At 28.8% G+C, this 17,743-nt stretch overlaps 1 protein-coding gene across 1 annotated transcript; it reads right to left on the bottom strand.

The window, feature by feature from the left end:
- Positions 1-1,841: 1,841 nt before the first annotated feature.
- On the bottom strand, positions 1,842-3,996 carry LOC114290468 (uncharacterized). The gene is made up of 4 exons (XM_028234402.2): positions 3,880-3,996; positions 3,361-3,690; positions 2,913-3,266; positions 1,842-2,525 (listed from the first exon to the last, which is right to left on the bottom strand). The coding sequence occupies exons 2-4, from the start codon at positions 3,559-3,561 to the stop codon at positions 2,178-2,180; spliced, it is 903 nt and encodes a 300-aa protein (XP_028090203.2). The 5' UTR covers positions 3,562-3,690; positions 3,880-3,996; the 3' UTR covers positions 1,842-2,177.
- Between the last annotated feature and the right edge of the window lie 13,747 nt (positions 3,997-17,743).

The raw sequence follows: 17,743 nt of genomic DNA, 5'->3' as shown, positions 1-17,743 counted from the left end.
AAGTAGCCAATCATTACTTAGCATCAATTCCACTATCAGAAAGTACGGCTGCACAACTCTTAATCCTAATATTCTCCTACACATTAATTTATACAATTTTTTAATACACATTTTTTCATAAAAAGTCTAAAAATTAACTCAAACAATCATATTTTTTTCCTCAATTTTTAAGTCCAAAAAGTCAAAAAATACACTTATTTAAGACATCCCAAACAATCCCTTAAGATTCTATATATACCTATGTCATTTATTTTGTAAACTCGTATAGAAGACCAAAAACATAAATAAATAAATAAACTTTTAAAATTCATCCGGTAACATATATGATCTAGTTAGCTAGGTTGCTGCATAAAGGCGAGTAGATACTGTTGCTTTCTTTTAAGAACATGCTAATGACAATCTTTTGTGCCATTGATAAATTTGATAAAAAACAATGGCCGATTAGTACTATTGTTTGGGAGGTATTTGTAAAAAAATGTATAAAAATATAAAAAAATATTTTGTGATGAGTAAAAATTACATTAAAATTCTATTTTTTTAAAACATTCTCTCTCATTGAGAACTCAATTGGCTTTCATTAACATGACTCTTTCTTTTATATGCACAGCCTACATATACAACCCTAGAATTCTCTGAAATCACCATCAACAAATTGATTCAGGGTGGGTTTCACAGTTGTTTTTTTTGGTATTTTTTTTTTTACCATTTACGATAAAATTTTTGTTAAAAGCTTATGCACTTGACAAATGCTAAAAAGCTATTTTTTAAAAGGTGATGCTTCCGACTCCCAGCACTCCCAGTGACGTGGCGCGCTGCCATTGACTGAAAATAAAAAATAAAAAAAAAAACAATTTTTTTAGCCAATAGGAAGAGACCCTCAACACTCCCACTGGGTTCTCATGCATTTTCCTTTTAAAAACCATTTTTAGACTTTTCTTAAAATATTTTATATCATTCTACACTAGGACCTAAGAAGCAAAAGAAAGTAACGCAATTTTTTTTTTTTCCCACTAAAGACAAAGTTACAAAAAAAAAAAACAAAAAAAAAAAAACAAAAAAACAAAACAAAAGACTTTTTTAGTAGTTGCCTTGCCATATAGAGATGAATATCTAAAAATTATTTTTTTTTCACAATTTTCAGCTAAAAAAGGTGTAATCAAATCGTCTGGTAGTAGTACGATATTAAACATTTGATCATTGTTATATATCATTTTAAAAGAAAAAAAAAAACTATTTTATATCACTAAATACATGACTATATTTTTCATCTTCATTATTTATTCGATGATTATTTTCAAGAAAATGACATAAGTATGAGTCTTATGTAAATGGCATTGCAAAATAATAAAAAATAGTGACATACAACATTCTCTAATCATTTTAACTAGCATGTCTATTGTCACCTTATATACATGCAGGGACGGAACTAGGATTTGATTATCGAAGGGGCCAAAAGAAAATTATTTTTTTTTCACCATATACACAAAACACACATGTATGTATATATGATATATAAATTATATATACATTAAGAAAAATTAAATATCATAGAAGTAATTTCAAATAGGATGAATAAGTTTTTTTTTCAATGTAAAATAAAAAGAGAATTCAAGATGGAAGAAAAATGACATATTTTTTATACTGGGGGCATTTTATATATAAAATAATATATATATTTTTAAAGTTTTATGACAAACAATAATGTTTATAGAAACAGGGGCCATAATCTTCTTCTAGTTCCATCCCTATACATGTAATGCCTAGGTGTACTTGAATTTGCTACAATCAAGTATAAAGCAACATATAATAGAAGTTTAGCAGATAAATCTCGAGACAATTAATTAAGTAATTGAAAGCATAATTTGAAAGATTGATGAACAAGAGATCCACATTTTGGTTATCAACATGTTCAAATTCACGCAACTAAACTCGGTAGATCACCACACACATTTATTTTTGATTTTATTAAGTTTTTGATTCCGATCACTCATCATCACACTCTCTCTTACTCTCAGACACGAGTTCTCACACACAAATATGCTCTATTCCTATTGTGAAAACAAAAAAACCGAGAAAGATATGTAGAGAATTCCATATAAGATCACCTGTCTCACTCTTTGTCTTTTTTCTGCCTCATATGTTTTTTGTGTGGAGCAAATGATTTGTAGCTAGAAAACTCAACCATGAACGAAGCCACAAGATATAGCCATTAGCAAGATGGCAGCTTCCTTCTCGTCTTGTGGGAAAACTTGGTGAAAAGCCAAATTCTTACTCAAATTGATCAAGAAGTCTTCAAAGCAAAGCTTCTTCTTTCTTCCATGAGATGGGTTGGCGGTGTGAAGTTTGGATCGTTTCTTGAATTGAGCTCTATGACCATTGTTCAATTTCTTATCTTTGTGTTGCGCCTTAGTCTTTATCACTGTTGAAGTTGTGGATGCAAGAATTGTGCCGTTTGTTGCTGCTGCCGCCGCAGCCATAGCCCTCCTCGCCTTCCTTTGTCGAATTCCACACGCGTTGCAAAGTGACTGCATCACAATGTTTTATATTTTGAGAATATAAAATAATAAAATTACTTCTCTCTAGTAACAGCTTAAGTTTTTTTGAGTTGTTGTATAACAATTTAACAAGCATATATGCAATCAAATGTCTTCTTTGGCTTAATGATCCTTTGTTTTTCTTTTGTAATTATGTATAAAATGTCTTGTTTTTTTTTTTCTTTGCATTCAAACCTTATCTCCTATTAGAGAAATATAATAATTGCACATGATTAGCGGCTCTGAGTAAGTTTTAGATTTGGTTAAGATTAGATAAAAAATAAAAATTAAAAAAAAGGAAAAAAGAAAAGAACAATTCAGTGCAGGAGACTCGTACAAAAAGTGGGGTTTGGAAAGGATATATATAGATTTAGTTACCTTAGGACCTCTAGGACCACTTCTCCAAAGAGGGGTCTTAGTAGTGTTGCAATCAGAACAAACCCTAATTGGGTTGATGTTGTTGCTGTTGTTAGAAGAAGTGTTGGTGGTGCTATGATCAGTTTCCATTGGAGATGATGGTTTTTTCTGATGATCTCCAAACTTCATTTGATGACCATAGGCTGGTGTTTGTGTACCCATTCGATCCGGGTTCATCATCATCTTTCGCATCAACCTCATCTTCGAAGACATCCACTTAGCCGAACAACCGGTGTGATCACTTTGATTTTCATGTCCACCAACATCAAGTGCTGAATGATCATATGATCCTCCATGTGAAGCAAAATTATTAGCCTGAGATCAAGAAAGTGATACAATGATTTAAGTGATCATCCAAAAAAAAATCATAACTAGAAGTTAAAAATATGATGAAACTGAATTGGATTACCTCTTGTTGATAGTCTAGCTGCTGTACTTCCCTATGATGACATGTGCTTTGATCTTGAATTGAGTAGGTGAAGACATGATTGGAGAGAGAAGAAGATGAAGAAGATTGAGGTTTTGCAGTGTAGAGTAGTTGAAGTTGCTGATCTTGGTTAAGAGCTGCAGGGAAAGGAGAAGATGATGAATTTGGGAAAGTGGGAGTCATGGAGAGAGAGAGAGAGAGAGAGAGAGATGATAGATCTTTCTTCTTTGTCCAGCAAAGGTGCAAGAGGCTTGAGATAGGGAAGTTAACAGACAGAAAGGACTAGAAGTGAATATCGGGTGCAACGGTGGGAGTAAGGATCCTCTAGAGTGATTTTTCCCTAAAGTTTCCTAGAGTGCTACATTGTGTGGTTGAGATTTACTGACAAGTCACATCAATTTTTCTGATGTGACTTGCCAGTAAATCTCAACCACACAATGTAGCACTCTAGGAAACTTTAGAAAAATTTCACTCTAGAGGATCCTTGGTGGCAACGGTGGGTCGGTGATACTATTTTACGTCAATAGGATGAATCAATGAGTTGGATGAAATGGCACAAGGTATACTGTTAGAAGGTTTTAAATAACAATGGATACATATATAGATTTTAGATTTTTAAAATATTCTATTTATTGATATATTAATTGATATTGTTGAATATTAACCAATACATAATCATATTATTATTGATATTATTATATATTCTAATATGGGTATTCAAACACATGTTGTGTTCTTAATTCTATTTATTTTATATCTTAATATACTTTTAATTATTGAATTATGTTTCAAAATCAAAGTTTCTTAAAAATGAAACCTTCAATAGTTGAGAATATAATGATCATTCCATTATAATGATCATTTCATTACGTTATAGTTCATTATAATAAACTGAAAACACTACAGATAAGACATGCATAAAGCTCGGTACCTAAAATTGTATGAGAACAAAAATACCTATAAGCTAATGCTATACATGAGGGGTGTCTGAGAAGTTGAATATTTTAGTTTTTGACTATTTTAGTAGGCTAAAATAGTTATGTTTGGAAAGAGGGTTGGATTTTTTTTTATAGTTGAATATAATATTTGTGAGAGAAAAAATAAAATGATTATGAATTTAATGTGACATCTCGTATTATTGACTATTTTAGCTTATTTTATCTTTTAGTGCTATTTTAGTCTAAAAAGTCAAAAAAACCTATTGCCAAACACTCCCATGAATTGATTTCTTATCCAATTTTCTTATCACTAGATATAAAGATAATGGAATTTGCATTAATAAATACAAATAAGACTCATGTTTTATGTCCAAGAAAATTAAGTAAATTTTTTGCTTATTTATAACATTTTTTTATAAAAATGATACAAAATCCATTTGTTATTTAGGTTTGTTTTGACGATTCGACTAAAAGTCATTTTTTTTGGTTGTTCAGTTTTTTTAATTTATATCATTTTTTTATTTTTTTATATATTTTTCTAAAAAATAAAAATCTAATTTTTAACTTACTTCCTAAAATAAATCTTAGACCTATATTTAAAATGAATTTCGATTAAACATTAATTTTTTGAGTAGAAATTATATGAAGAGTAATACTGAAAAGACATTCACGTGACTTGATGACACCCAAACAAACAAGTTATAAAAGGACAAACCAAAACGAGAAGGGTCGAATGCTACCCACACGAACCCCATTTGGACAAAACCCTATCTCCAAAAAAATAAAATAAAATGAAAAAACAATTAATTTCATCCCTCCGCTTGAAAAGGAATAAATTGTACTAATGTAAGTGAAGATAACATGGTAGCCACACATAGCATTTGTGATGTTACCCAAACATCATCAACCCAAGAATATGATCATTCAGGGGAGTAGTCGTTCAAGATTTTTGGACATCTCAAATTAAATATTAAAATAAAATTTTATCTAGTTAGAATTTTAAAAAGTTGAAACTTTCGATAATAAGAATTTAAAATTTGTTCCGTAAATTTTAAGAGATTACTTAAGTGGCCTAATGATTGAACTGACTTTGACCCAAATTGTCTAATTACAATGATTTGGACAAGTTGATGGTTAGGTTACTAATAAAATTATCATATTGACTGATGATATACAAATATAATATTTATATATATAGTTTTATGCTCCTTTCATCTAAAATTAAAACACTTATCATTGTGACTTATAATTTTAAGAATGTCACTATCATATTATTTTCATTAAATTTTCTATTTGAAAATCCTATTAATTGTTGATTAGTAACTATATTTTTGGAAATCATTGCTGATTACTTATGCACTATTTAGATGTTTTTTTTTTATTTATATATTTCTTTTCTGTTATTAGTCTATTTTTTTATATTGATATAGTGATTGTTGGTATTAGGTTTGTGGGTATATATTAGTTTTTTTACATAGTTGATTGTATTTTGGGTTATTTCTCCTACTATTTGTATATAATCTCCCACCCATTGACCTAGTTGAGTTTTAGAATTTTTTTAATTAGAAGCTAATTTGACCAAAAAAATAAAAAACAAAGAAAATATTTTTTGAATTTTTAAAAATTATTTTCACCTCAAAAAAATAGAAAATCATACGAAAATAATGAGAGTTTTAAATTTTAATTAAAATTTTTTCTTACCGAATTAGTTTTTTTTTAAAAATAAATTTTGAAATTTTAATAAAACAGACATCATCATACAATTATGAGTAAAACATTACAAGACTAGATCAAATTTCTTGTAATGTAAAAAACATACGAAGCGATCACTGTGATAGTTGGCTCCATATATGATCATCATACCACCCTCAATGGTGCTCTTGAGAGGCATTATAACATTTCTTTTACAATAATGACATTTTGATTTTTATCACAATTATTAGTTATATATATCTATACTATATATATAACCAAATGTAGTTGTTTTGTCAAAAACCTCTAAATATTTATTCTTAAATTCTCATAATTTTAAAACACTCTCTTTCCTACATGGCAACCTTCTTTGATTGCCTTTCATGTTTTCTATTTTTCTTTATTTTGTTATTTGTTTGATTAATTAAAATTAAAATTAATTTCATTACTTATGGATAAAGATTTGAATTTCAAAATTCTTCCATATAGATAAACATATAAAAACTGAAAATTAATTTTATAATCTACAGATAAAGATAAAAAATAAACAATTAATTTTAAAAAATTAATTTCATAACTTATACATAATTTAAAATTTCTTCCCATAAATAAACAAATAAAAGTTGATAAATAACTTATAAAAATTAATTTCATGACCTACAAATAAAGATAAAGATTAAATAATTGATTTTTTTTATAAAAAAAAATACAAAATTACTCTCTTTCCCCTCCCCCTCATTACGTACTTTAATTAATTTCATTATAGATAAACATATAAAATTCATAAATAATTTATGAAAATTTATTTCATGACTTATAGATAAAGATGAAAATTTTAAAAATTATTTAAAAAAAATAATTTCATGACTTATAGATAAATAAACATATGAAAATTGATAAATAATTTATAAAGATTAATTTCGTGGCCTACAGATAAAGATGAAGATTAAATAATTGATTTTTAAAAAATTAAAATAATAAAATTTAGATAAAGATATGATTTGTTAATCTATATATCTATCAAAAACATATATATCTAAATCTTTATTTTGATTTACTCATTTTTTTTTCTCCTACTACATATTATCTTTTTTTATTTTAAATTTTTTATCTTATGAAATGTTCTTATCTATAACTTCTTATCTCCTATTAAATTCTTAACCTTCTCTTGATAATTTTTATTATTCGTTATTATCTACCAAATGATAAAGATTATAAAAAAAAAAAAATTATCGCTCTGAATGAGAATAGTATTAATAATGAAATAACAAAGGCTACATGGGAGAAAGTAGCATAAAAATCTCACAAAATTAATATTCTTCACTCTATTTATAAAATGTAATAATTTGAGATTCTTTCTATTAGTTATTAAAAATAATTTGCATTAGATCATTGTTATGTTTTTTTTTTTTAAATTTTTTTATAAGGCTGTCATTCGTTATAATATTTCTTCAATCCCATCTCTAAATTCTCTCTTTGAAATTTTTGTTTCTTCAATAATTAAGTTTAGAATCAATTTCTTATCAAATTTGTTTTCTTGATCCTTATTTTATTGAAGGATCGAGACGAATAAAACTTCATATCTGTCTATACTATCTATATAAGCAAATGTAGTGATCTCTTAAAAAATTCAAAACTCTCAATCCTAACATCTCATGTACCTTTTTCCTACGTGGCACATCCATTCTTTTCTCATTCTATTTTCCTATTTTTTCTTATCTTTTTTTATATTTTTTATTTCACTTTTTAATTACTTATGGCATGGATATAAAAGATTTTCAAAATATTTAAAGATAAAAGATTTTCAAAATATTTAAAAATAGAAGATGAGTTTGACTCTAATTCAAATTTCTTCATCAAAACTCTCAATCCTAATATGTCATGAACCTCTTTCCTACGTGACACATCCATTCTTCTCTCATTCTATTTTCCTATTTTTTCTTATCTCTTTTTATATTCTTTATTTCACTTTTTAATTACTTATGGCATGGATATAAAAGATTTTCAAAATATTTAAAAATAAAAGATGAGTTTGACTCTAATTCAAATTTCTTCATCAATTTATGTCTTACCCAAGGATATTTGAAATAAATAAATAAATAAATTTATAAATCTCAAAACCTAACTTCTATGACAATATGAAATTAGGCAAAAAGATTGGAGAACAAAAATAACGTTCTAAAGAAATTAAACATGTGATTTAACCAATTATGCAAGATTTTTAGCATCTTATGTGAAAAGAAGCACATGTTTTAAATACCATATTGTGTTTTTTGCTTTCTTTTACTTTTGCAATTTATCTAAGTTTCTCTTTCTATATTCGTATAATTTATCTTCAAATTTGCATTTGATTTTTTTTTTAAAATCTTTATCTTACATTTACAGGATCGATTCTTGCTTTTGATTTTTAATTAAGTTTATTCTATTTTTATCTGATTTTCACTTTTTATATTCTTATAATTTTTTATTCTTTCTTATTTCAATTAAGTAGCTTTAGAAGACAAAATTTGATTAAATTATAGGTAGTAGACACAAAATAGAGTTAAAATTTGTATAATAAGATAACATAATTCCTTATGTTTTAACTACACAAAATTTAATTTTAAAAAATTATAAGTGACACTTAAATCTTATCTGATTTTTAACATACTACCTCGATTTTATTTTAGTTTTTTTTTACAAATTTTTAAAAATTATAAGTGGCGTTTCACTCTTATCTAATTTTTTAATTATTACCCTCTCCATTTCTTCTGTTATTAGAGTTATATTAGATTTTATTTTTCTTTTCAAGTTTGTCTTATCTTATTTTTTAATTTTAAATTTCAACTTTTTTTATTTTTTTTTTCAATTACTGAATTTCTCTCTACCTCATTTTTCTAGGATTTGTCTAATTTTCTTATATATATATATATATATATATATATATTTATAGTTTATCTTCAAATTTAAACTTAATTTGTTTTGATCTATATCTTATATTTACAGAATCCACTCTTACTCTTAATTTTCAGTTCAACTTTTTTTTCTTCTAAAATTTATTTAATTAAATATAGTAAGATCACTAAATATATTATTTCAATACCCATCTAAATAAATATCATAGTATTTAATTGTTAATTTTTAACATGTTCAACATTATTTACTATTTTTTGTTACTTGCCCGTGCATAGCACGGGTTACCGCTAGTATATATATATATATATATATAGATGTATTAGGTATTGGGCAGAGATGGGAGGGGATTGAGTATGTTTGCATGGAACTATTTTTGATCACCTTAATCTTGCCAAAAGGCATTGAATGTCTGTGCAGGCAAAGGGACAGATACAGCCAACCCCACACCAGTGCCACCTCCAAAATTGTCTTTTCTAATTCCTTTTGATGCCGTTTTTTTTTTTCCCCAATATTTTCTAGCATATATATATTTGTCACATTTATTGATTTAATTTATCTTCCTCTATAATGGACAGTTTAATTTAAATAATATATATATTTACATAATATAAGTTTGTTACAAAAAATTAGGAGTTCAATTTCAATCATTGTGTGAGTAGTCATGAAGAGTCAAAATAAAAATATCATTAATAAATATATTTTAAGAGACAAAATAATTTTGTGCCAAAGCATTTATAGGATCCGTTTGGTTTATTTTTTTAAAAGAGTTTTGAATTTTGAATTGTATTTTAAAAGATAAATTTTTGAAAAAAGTTTTGAATTTTGAATTGTATTTTAAAAGATAAATTGTTGAAAAGAGTTTTGAAAATTGAAAATTTGTTTGGTTATGAGTTTTAGAAATAATTTGGGATGATTTTTATTTATTTTTTGTTTTTTTATTTTTGTAGTTGAATAGATGAGTGTGAGAGAAAATTTGTGTGATTGATGTGTAGCATGTGAGAGAATGAGAGACGAGAGAGGAGAGAAAAAAATTGATTGATTAAGTTATTAATAAATAAAAAGAGAGAATGAGGGAGGAGAGAGAAAAAATAATTTTGAAATTTTTTAAAAAATTGGTTAACCAAACATGTTTTTTTTATTTTTTTTGATCCAAATGTTCAATTGAAAACCAAACAAAACATTGCCTTACCTTTTTTGGATAAAGAATAGTAATTCATTACTAAATGTCCAATTATTCCTTACTTAAAATATAACAATGACAATTTTGACAATTAAAATATTTTTCTCCAAATGTTATTTTGTCTCTAAATTTTTGTCTTTAAAATCTTAATTTATTAAGTTCATTTCTTAATCTTTTGCGTTAGGCCCAAAATCTAATATTTTTGGGCCAAAAAGATACAATTTGTCCAAAAGGACAATTACTTGTTGAAATTAACCTATCTGTCGTATCTTGAAATCACTCAATTTGTTTATCAATTAAAATTCATGAAACTACCTACCTGTTGAAATATAATACATGTCATTCATTAAACACCCTATCTATTGAATGTCAGACATTTTTTTACCTCACCACCACCACTTGCTGTTGTGATCACCGCCGACGGTGGTGACTTTTCCAATGACTTTTTTATTGCCGGCAATTTTTCCGGTATATCCTTATCGAATTTTGCATGCGAATTCTTAATTTTAAATCTAATTATTTTAGTGATACAATTTAATATTTTATTATAAACTTAATAGTTTTGGCCTGCCTACCACTATATTTTATCCTACCTAATTAATACTCTCTGAAACTATTTATATTAAAATCAAATTGAAACAAATACAATTGAGTCGAAAAAATTTGCCAACCATTCCTAAACTTTTCACCAATTTTCTCGATTCTGTCTCTCTTCTTTGTAATGTCATTAAAGAAAATAACATGAAATAAAAGTACAGGTCGTTTAATATGATTTTACTTGTATGATGTCCCTAGAGCAACTTGTATGATGTCCCTAGAGCAATGAATGTACCGGTCATTTCCGTCATGCTATTTGCTTGTTGATATAATTAATTTTTTAATTATAATTTTGTAAAAAAAATATCACTAAACACTACATAAAAAATAATCAATGTGTTTGATTTCAATTTTTTAAATTTAATTTTTTAAAAATTGAGTTTTTGTTTTCCGTATTTTTTAATTTTTAGTGAATATTTTTTAAATTTTAAATAATTTTTTTTTTACTTTTTTAAATGCACCTTACTTAGATGTATCTAAATAGTAACATACTTGTGAAAAAATATTTTAAAAAATTAATAAATATACAAAAATATAAAAAAATGTACTGAATTTTGGTTTTTTTTTTTTGTATTTTTTGGTATTAATGTATTTTTAAAAGATTTTTTTCATAAATATTATATTTTTAAGTGTATTTATGTTAAGTATGTCAAAAAATATAAAAAAAATTACTTAAAATATTAAAAAATTCATTGAAAACATTAAAATACGGAAAATAAAAGAGTAGAATTTTCTAAAAATTGTTTTTTGAAAATTAGAACCAAACAAATTTTTTTTTTTCAAATTACAACTACAATAATATCAGAACTAATATCACATTGAGTCATAATTAATATTATAATAAGTCATAATCAAATTGTGGGGATATATTTTTGAGTACTGACACGTGGGAAGGTGACGCCGACGTGTCAGCCGAGGTGCCACGTGTCAGGGTGATGACGCCGAGGTGATCTCGGTTAAGCCAAGGTTATCTCCGAAGATATCGGAATCCGATATAAGCGGATAAGGGATAAGGGATAAGGGACAAGGGACATGAGTCCTAGAATAAAGAGGAGACTTAGCCAAGATAAGGATAAAACTCTTAGAGAGTTTATCTTTATCTCTGAAGGAGTCCAAAGTAAGTACTGAACAGGAATCCATAGAAGTCAGGCTTCTATTGGGATTGGAATTGAGGAAACTATAAAAGAGAGGCACCCCATGGGTCTAAGGTACGCAATTTAATGCTTTGAGCATTGAGTTTAGCATTATTAATTATCTTTGAGAGATATACATTGAGTTTAGCATTATTGATTATCTTTGATAGATATGTTGACTTGATCGTCGGAGTACCTCTGGGTGGACGAACCACCGCCGGAATTTTCTCTTTCTGTTACAGGTTAGTCAGGTGTCATCTATTCTGCCAGTGTTCTCCAGCTGAGTACTGAGTTAGACAGTGTGGTCGGAATATCACTCACACACAAATCATAACTAATATTACAATATGTTACAATCAAATATCAAAAAAATCACAATTGAAATATATGATATATATATATATATTTTTTTTTTAAAAAAAAGAAGCTACATATCATAAAATTTTCCCCATGTGATATTTAAGATTGTCTGTTCATTTGTCATTAACGAGGGCATCCATTATGTTTTAGGACCACTACAGTCCTATTGTTGTATGTCTTGTTTGGGACGTGGGTTAATTTTTAATTATTTTAGTTTGTGGTTAAAAAGTTTTATTTATGGTAATTTTTTTGATTTTTTTAAATTTTTGTGAGAAAAAAAATAAAATGATTATGGTTTAAATTTGATATTTTGTCTTATTGATTTTTTTTTAATTTTTTATATTTTTTTGACTAAAATAATAAAAAAAACTTATGCCAAACATAGTCTATGTAGAGTTAGATTTAAGTTGTATGTCTTCGTTTGGGATGTGGGTTACTTTTTAATTATTTTAGTTTGTGGCTAAAAAGTCTTATTTATGGTAATTTTTTTGGTTTTTTTTGATTTTTGTGAGAAAAAAATAAAATAATTATGGTTTAAATTTGACATTTTGTCTTATTGATTTTTTTAAATTTTTTATATTTTTTTGACTAAAATAATAAAAAAAACTTATGCCAAACAGAGTCTATGTAGAGTTAGATTTAATATGATTTTACTCTTTTCCAAAGTTATTTCGAATCTAAAACATCAGTAAAATTTCACTGTTTTTGTACAACAAAATTATAAAATTTTACAGTTTGAGAAATTAAGATTTTAATTTTTTTAATGTAATTTCTTATCTACCATTCACTACAAGAATTTACACAATTGCCGACCACTTTTGCCGACCAAAAAAATTTTGGTTGCAAAAAAATGACATTTGGCGACCAAATATTAATTAGTCGTGAATGATCATTATTTTCGGCGACCAAATATTATTGGTCGCAGAAGGTTATATTTTGGCGACCAAAAAATGAGTTGGTCGCAGAAAGTGGTATGCTTTTGCCGACCAACTACAAATTTGGTCGCGGAAGGTCACATATTTTTTGGCGACCAAAAATTTGGTTGCCAAAAACTTATTTTCAGCAACCAAAAAAAATTAGTCGCCAAATTAGTACTTTTAGCGACTAATATTTTAGTCGCCGTTGATTGAGATTTGGCAACTAAAAAAAATTGTCGGCGAAGGGTACCTTTTCTGCGACTAATTTGATATTTTGGTCGCCAAAAATTTCTGAGGGAAATTTGAAACGTGGGGCGGGAAATCAAAAACACATTTTCATTTTCTCCTCTCTCATCTGTTTCTCTCAAACAAACAAACAAATATATCAAAATATGCCCACAATGTATCCCTGTTTCTCTCACTCTCTCCATCTGTTTCTGTTTCTCTCTATTATTCACACAAGCACAAACCCTAGACCACCATTCAAAACCACCACCACCAAAATGTCTCACGCCGTGGTGGCGTCGCCCTATTTCCCCACCATGAGGTCGGCGGCGAACTCACCAAGGCAGAGAGCAAACACGAAGAAGGTGACTAACACGAAACAAAACAGGAGCAGCGTTGGAGCAGCAGTGGGGTTCGGTGGAGAGATGAAGGAAGTTCGGTAGCAGTGCGTGTAGTCGCCTACACTCTACCATTGCTAATCCTCTCGATTTCAGACCTCTTTCATCAGGTAAACACGCTCTCTCTCTCTTTCTCTCTCTCTCTCTCTCTCTCTCTCTCTCTCTCTCTCTCTCTCTTGCTCTCGTTCCCCCAATTTCAAATCCTAACTATAATTTTTAACTTTTCAGATCTTTACCTCTCAAGAGTTTCCTCACCTTGAATTTGCTAAACCTGTAGTTTTTGTGATATGGGTTTGTTTGAATTTCACTTTTTCTTTTGTGAGTTTAGTTTGGTTTTATCATTGTGATTCTCTATTCATGTTGTAATTTTGCTGTGTTCACAAATTCATTTGTGGGTTTTTATATATTTAGTTTTGCTTGTTTGATTGTTATCTGAGATTGGTCTGTTGAATTGTTATCAATTTAAAAATTCTAGTTTTTGAGATCGATGGGTTTATCAATGTCCTGTATAGAAAGATGTAATATGAACCCATAATGGGAATTGTAGTTGTTGAGTTACAAAATGAGCTGTTTTATACTCTTGAATTACTGCATTACAGTCTTGACATGTACTTCGCAACATGGGTTAATGGACCAAGCTAAGTGAATTAGGTATCATTTCTGGATATATTTTAATGTGATTGAGGAACTTTTTACCATAATGATAATGAAGTATAAAGTAATGATGAGGTACCCTGGCTTTTTGCCCAATGATTTTTGTGCGATACCTTGCTTGCTGTGCATGTTTTCAGTTTGTTTGCGTTTCCCATTTTTTTTCCATCAATTTTTTTGATTGTGCTTTATTAATTTTTTTACTGAAACAATTTAGGGTTAAGTATACTTTACCCGTATGATTTAGGCCCAAAAACCTATAACTCTCTTCAGGTCTAGAAATCTACACATAGCTCCCATATGTTGCTCAATTGTGGGTGAGATGTGTGGTGGTGACTGCATTAGGATGAATTTTGAGAGAAAAATTAATTGTAATGCGCTTCTTTTTCTTTCATCTTCTTCCTCAACTATTCACAATCTCCCTCTCTTAGCCCCTCTTCGATAACAGCTCATCTATCATACTACTCATACCCATCTTCATCCTTTTTGTCAGAACTCCAAACTTCTAAAGGATTCCTCAACCCTCCATAAGGCAAGCAATTATAGGACTTAATAGAAAATCTATTTCCCATACTTCTATCTCATCCTATCCACCCTATTTGAAGGTACTGGAATCCCCATTAAGGAGTTCAAGGACTAATTTTCTTGTTAAAAAATTGATAGATCAAGCACCTTGTCTCCTTTTCTGAAAATGATCCTACACTAAATTCTAAATGTTCTCCCCATATATGAGTATGTTTTTCTTTGGTATTTTTTTGGATGTTGGGCGGGGTTGCAGCAAGGTGTTGTCACCGATGCTTCTTTTCTGTTTTTGAGACTGAACTCTTGGAGTGCAGCCACTCTGTGCTGGTCAACTGTCTGCTTCACAGGAATCAGTATTATCTTTTACGAAATAGCTGTAATGTGCTTGATATCTGCTTTTTAGAAGTTTGAAGTTTTGAGATTTGTAATCTTGATCAACACCTACTTATCTTGGAGCCTAATTATAATTAGTTGTCTGAAACCTCTGCCTAAGGATATGATCTGAATATTTTCAGGGGGGAAAAGCACATTGGAAAACTGCCAAGTTTTACAGGTTTGGCTTTTATTTCCTTGTATTATTATTGCATTTGTGTGGTATCAGGTTTTGTTGTGTTTCTTCATAGCATGTTTTCTGTTATACAAGACTGACGCATTTTTTTTCCCCTTCCTGGAAGTAATGCTATCAATATATTAATGCAGTTCACTTCACTGAAGTGGTACAGTACCCAAAGTCACTCTCTTGTAACGGTTCAATTCATTGTGCATTTAGAATTTGGGGAAGGTTAGCTATATGACAAGTAATAGAGAAAAAGAAAAAGAAAAAGAAAAGATAATAATTTAAGATTGTCCATGTTTGCTTGAGGCAATTGCAACTGAAATGAAGTTTGCCTTGAATTTCCTGGTGGCTGTAAGGGATCTGTTTGGATGGTACAAGATATAATGTAGAAATTTATTGAATAGATTAAATAAAAAAACTGTGAGAAAACATAAGAAAGAAGTGGGAATTGGTTTTTTATGGCCATACTTGGCTTTTGATGTGATGACAATCCATATGCTAGATGATGACATCACTTAGTGAAACAATGAATTCTGACTTCATTCTTGTCAACTGGGGTTATTTTATTGTCAAAAAGAAGCCAACTATCTCAATGCAACTTTCAAAAAGTACAAAAAGGAATTGAAGAGAATGATTGGTGACTAAGTTAAGCACTTCATCCACTTGTTGATTCAAGCATGTCAATAGAAGTGTATTATATCCTGTATTTCCATAACATGCTTGTTATTTGTAGATATATGTTTATCATTTTTTATAAAATTTCAAACTTTAATCAAACCTTATAATTCACAATCCAGAAAATAGAATTTAAAATTACAATTTAAATCTTGATTTGACAACTGCATTCTTCAAAAAAAACTGGCACCTATGAATCAGTGATAGATTTTTTTTGAGCTCAGTTATCAGGGAAGGGGCAGATGCTGTCAAATTGGCGTGATGTATCAATCTATCATGATTTTATGACTCCTACAGTCATGACCTTACAGATTACGATCATTCCGTCTACTGGGTTAATCTTCAATGATATTATCATTCCCCTTTAGATCTGTGATGGTTCACTTGGGGCATTGCCTTGCAATCTTTGAGTTATTATTATATATTCTTTTCTTCTTTTGGAGTTAAATGCTTTATGGTGAGTATTTTTTCAAGTTTTGGAGATTTGGAGAGAGGGATTGGTAAGAGTTACGTTGGTTTCAGGAGCGGTGGCCCTTCATTCTGTTAGTCCATTCGGGATGAGGGACTTGGTGAACTTTTGAGCAGATGGCTATCCATAGTGACAGCATGTCATGCTCAGTCCTTTCTCTTTATGGTTTTCAGAAAATGTTTCTTTTGCTTCATAGTCTTTTGAGATTTTTGGGAAGACTGTTAAAAACATTTTCAGAGAATGTAACAAACTCTTGCCTTTAGACACTCCTTATATTACTTGCTTTGGATATTATCAATTTGCTTGTGTTCGACACTCCTCTTTTAAGTAGGGTTGTAACAAACCGATCTGCTAGTGTTCGGTTCACTAAAAAGTAGTTCGAGACCTGCTTGTTTTGTAAACAGACCAAGTTTGAGTACATCTTAAAGCTGGTAATTTTCTAAACTTGGCTCAAACTAGACTTGATGAGCTTGTATGCAATCTATGGGCCAATTTTGAACCCATTTTGTAACTTGTTAGTCAAACTTGAACAAGTCACTACTCTCTCCGATTTGCCTCGTTTACTTTTACAGAAAGGGAATGAAATTTATGCGCTATGATATTTTAGGCAAGTTTGTGCTTGAAATGCACTTTAATCTACCAACTGCATAAAACATTAGATACTGTATTACCTCGGTAAGTACATTTTCTATGACATACTGAGAGCCTAAACAAAAGAGATCCATCCAAAACTTGATTAGGAGTTCGAAATATATATTTTTATGCCTAATGACACTTTCTTATATCAGGATCTGTTGTAGTTGCATTTTATTTTATTTTATTTTCTTCCAGAGTTGCATTTAGTTTGGAAATGACTTACTTAAAAATATATAAATAAATAAAAACATTAGGAAAAAAAGGACAAGAAGTTGGTCTGAAATAAATATAAGATTTTTTAAGACTTGCTTTATTATTTCTGCTCAAATTATATGAACACATTGAAATTTATTGTTGAAAGCAACGAAGACCATAATAACATTGTTTTCTGTGCTAATCGCTTTAATCCAACTGTTTATTATCTAATGAGCTTTTTAATTTTAAATTTGGAGGATGGATTTTTTCTTTTTTTTTTTTTTTTTTTTTTGGGATTGGATGTGCATATTCTCTCTGTAAAAAGG

This window comes from Camellia sinensis, chromosome 13, assembly GCF_055761805.1.
Source record: "Camellia sinensis isolate YWXY chromosome 13, ASM5576180v1, whole genome shotgun sequence".
Taxonomy (NCBI): Eukaryota; Viridiplantae; Streptophyta; class Magnoliopsida; order Ericales; family Theaceae; genus Camellia; species Camellia sinensis.
This window is presented reverse-complemented; position numbering and strand designations above follow the sequence as displayed.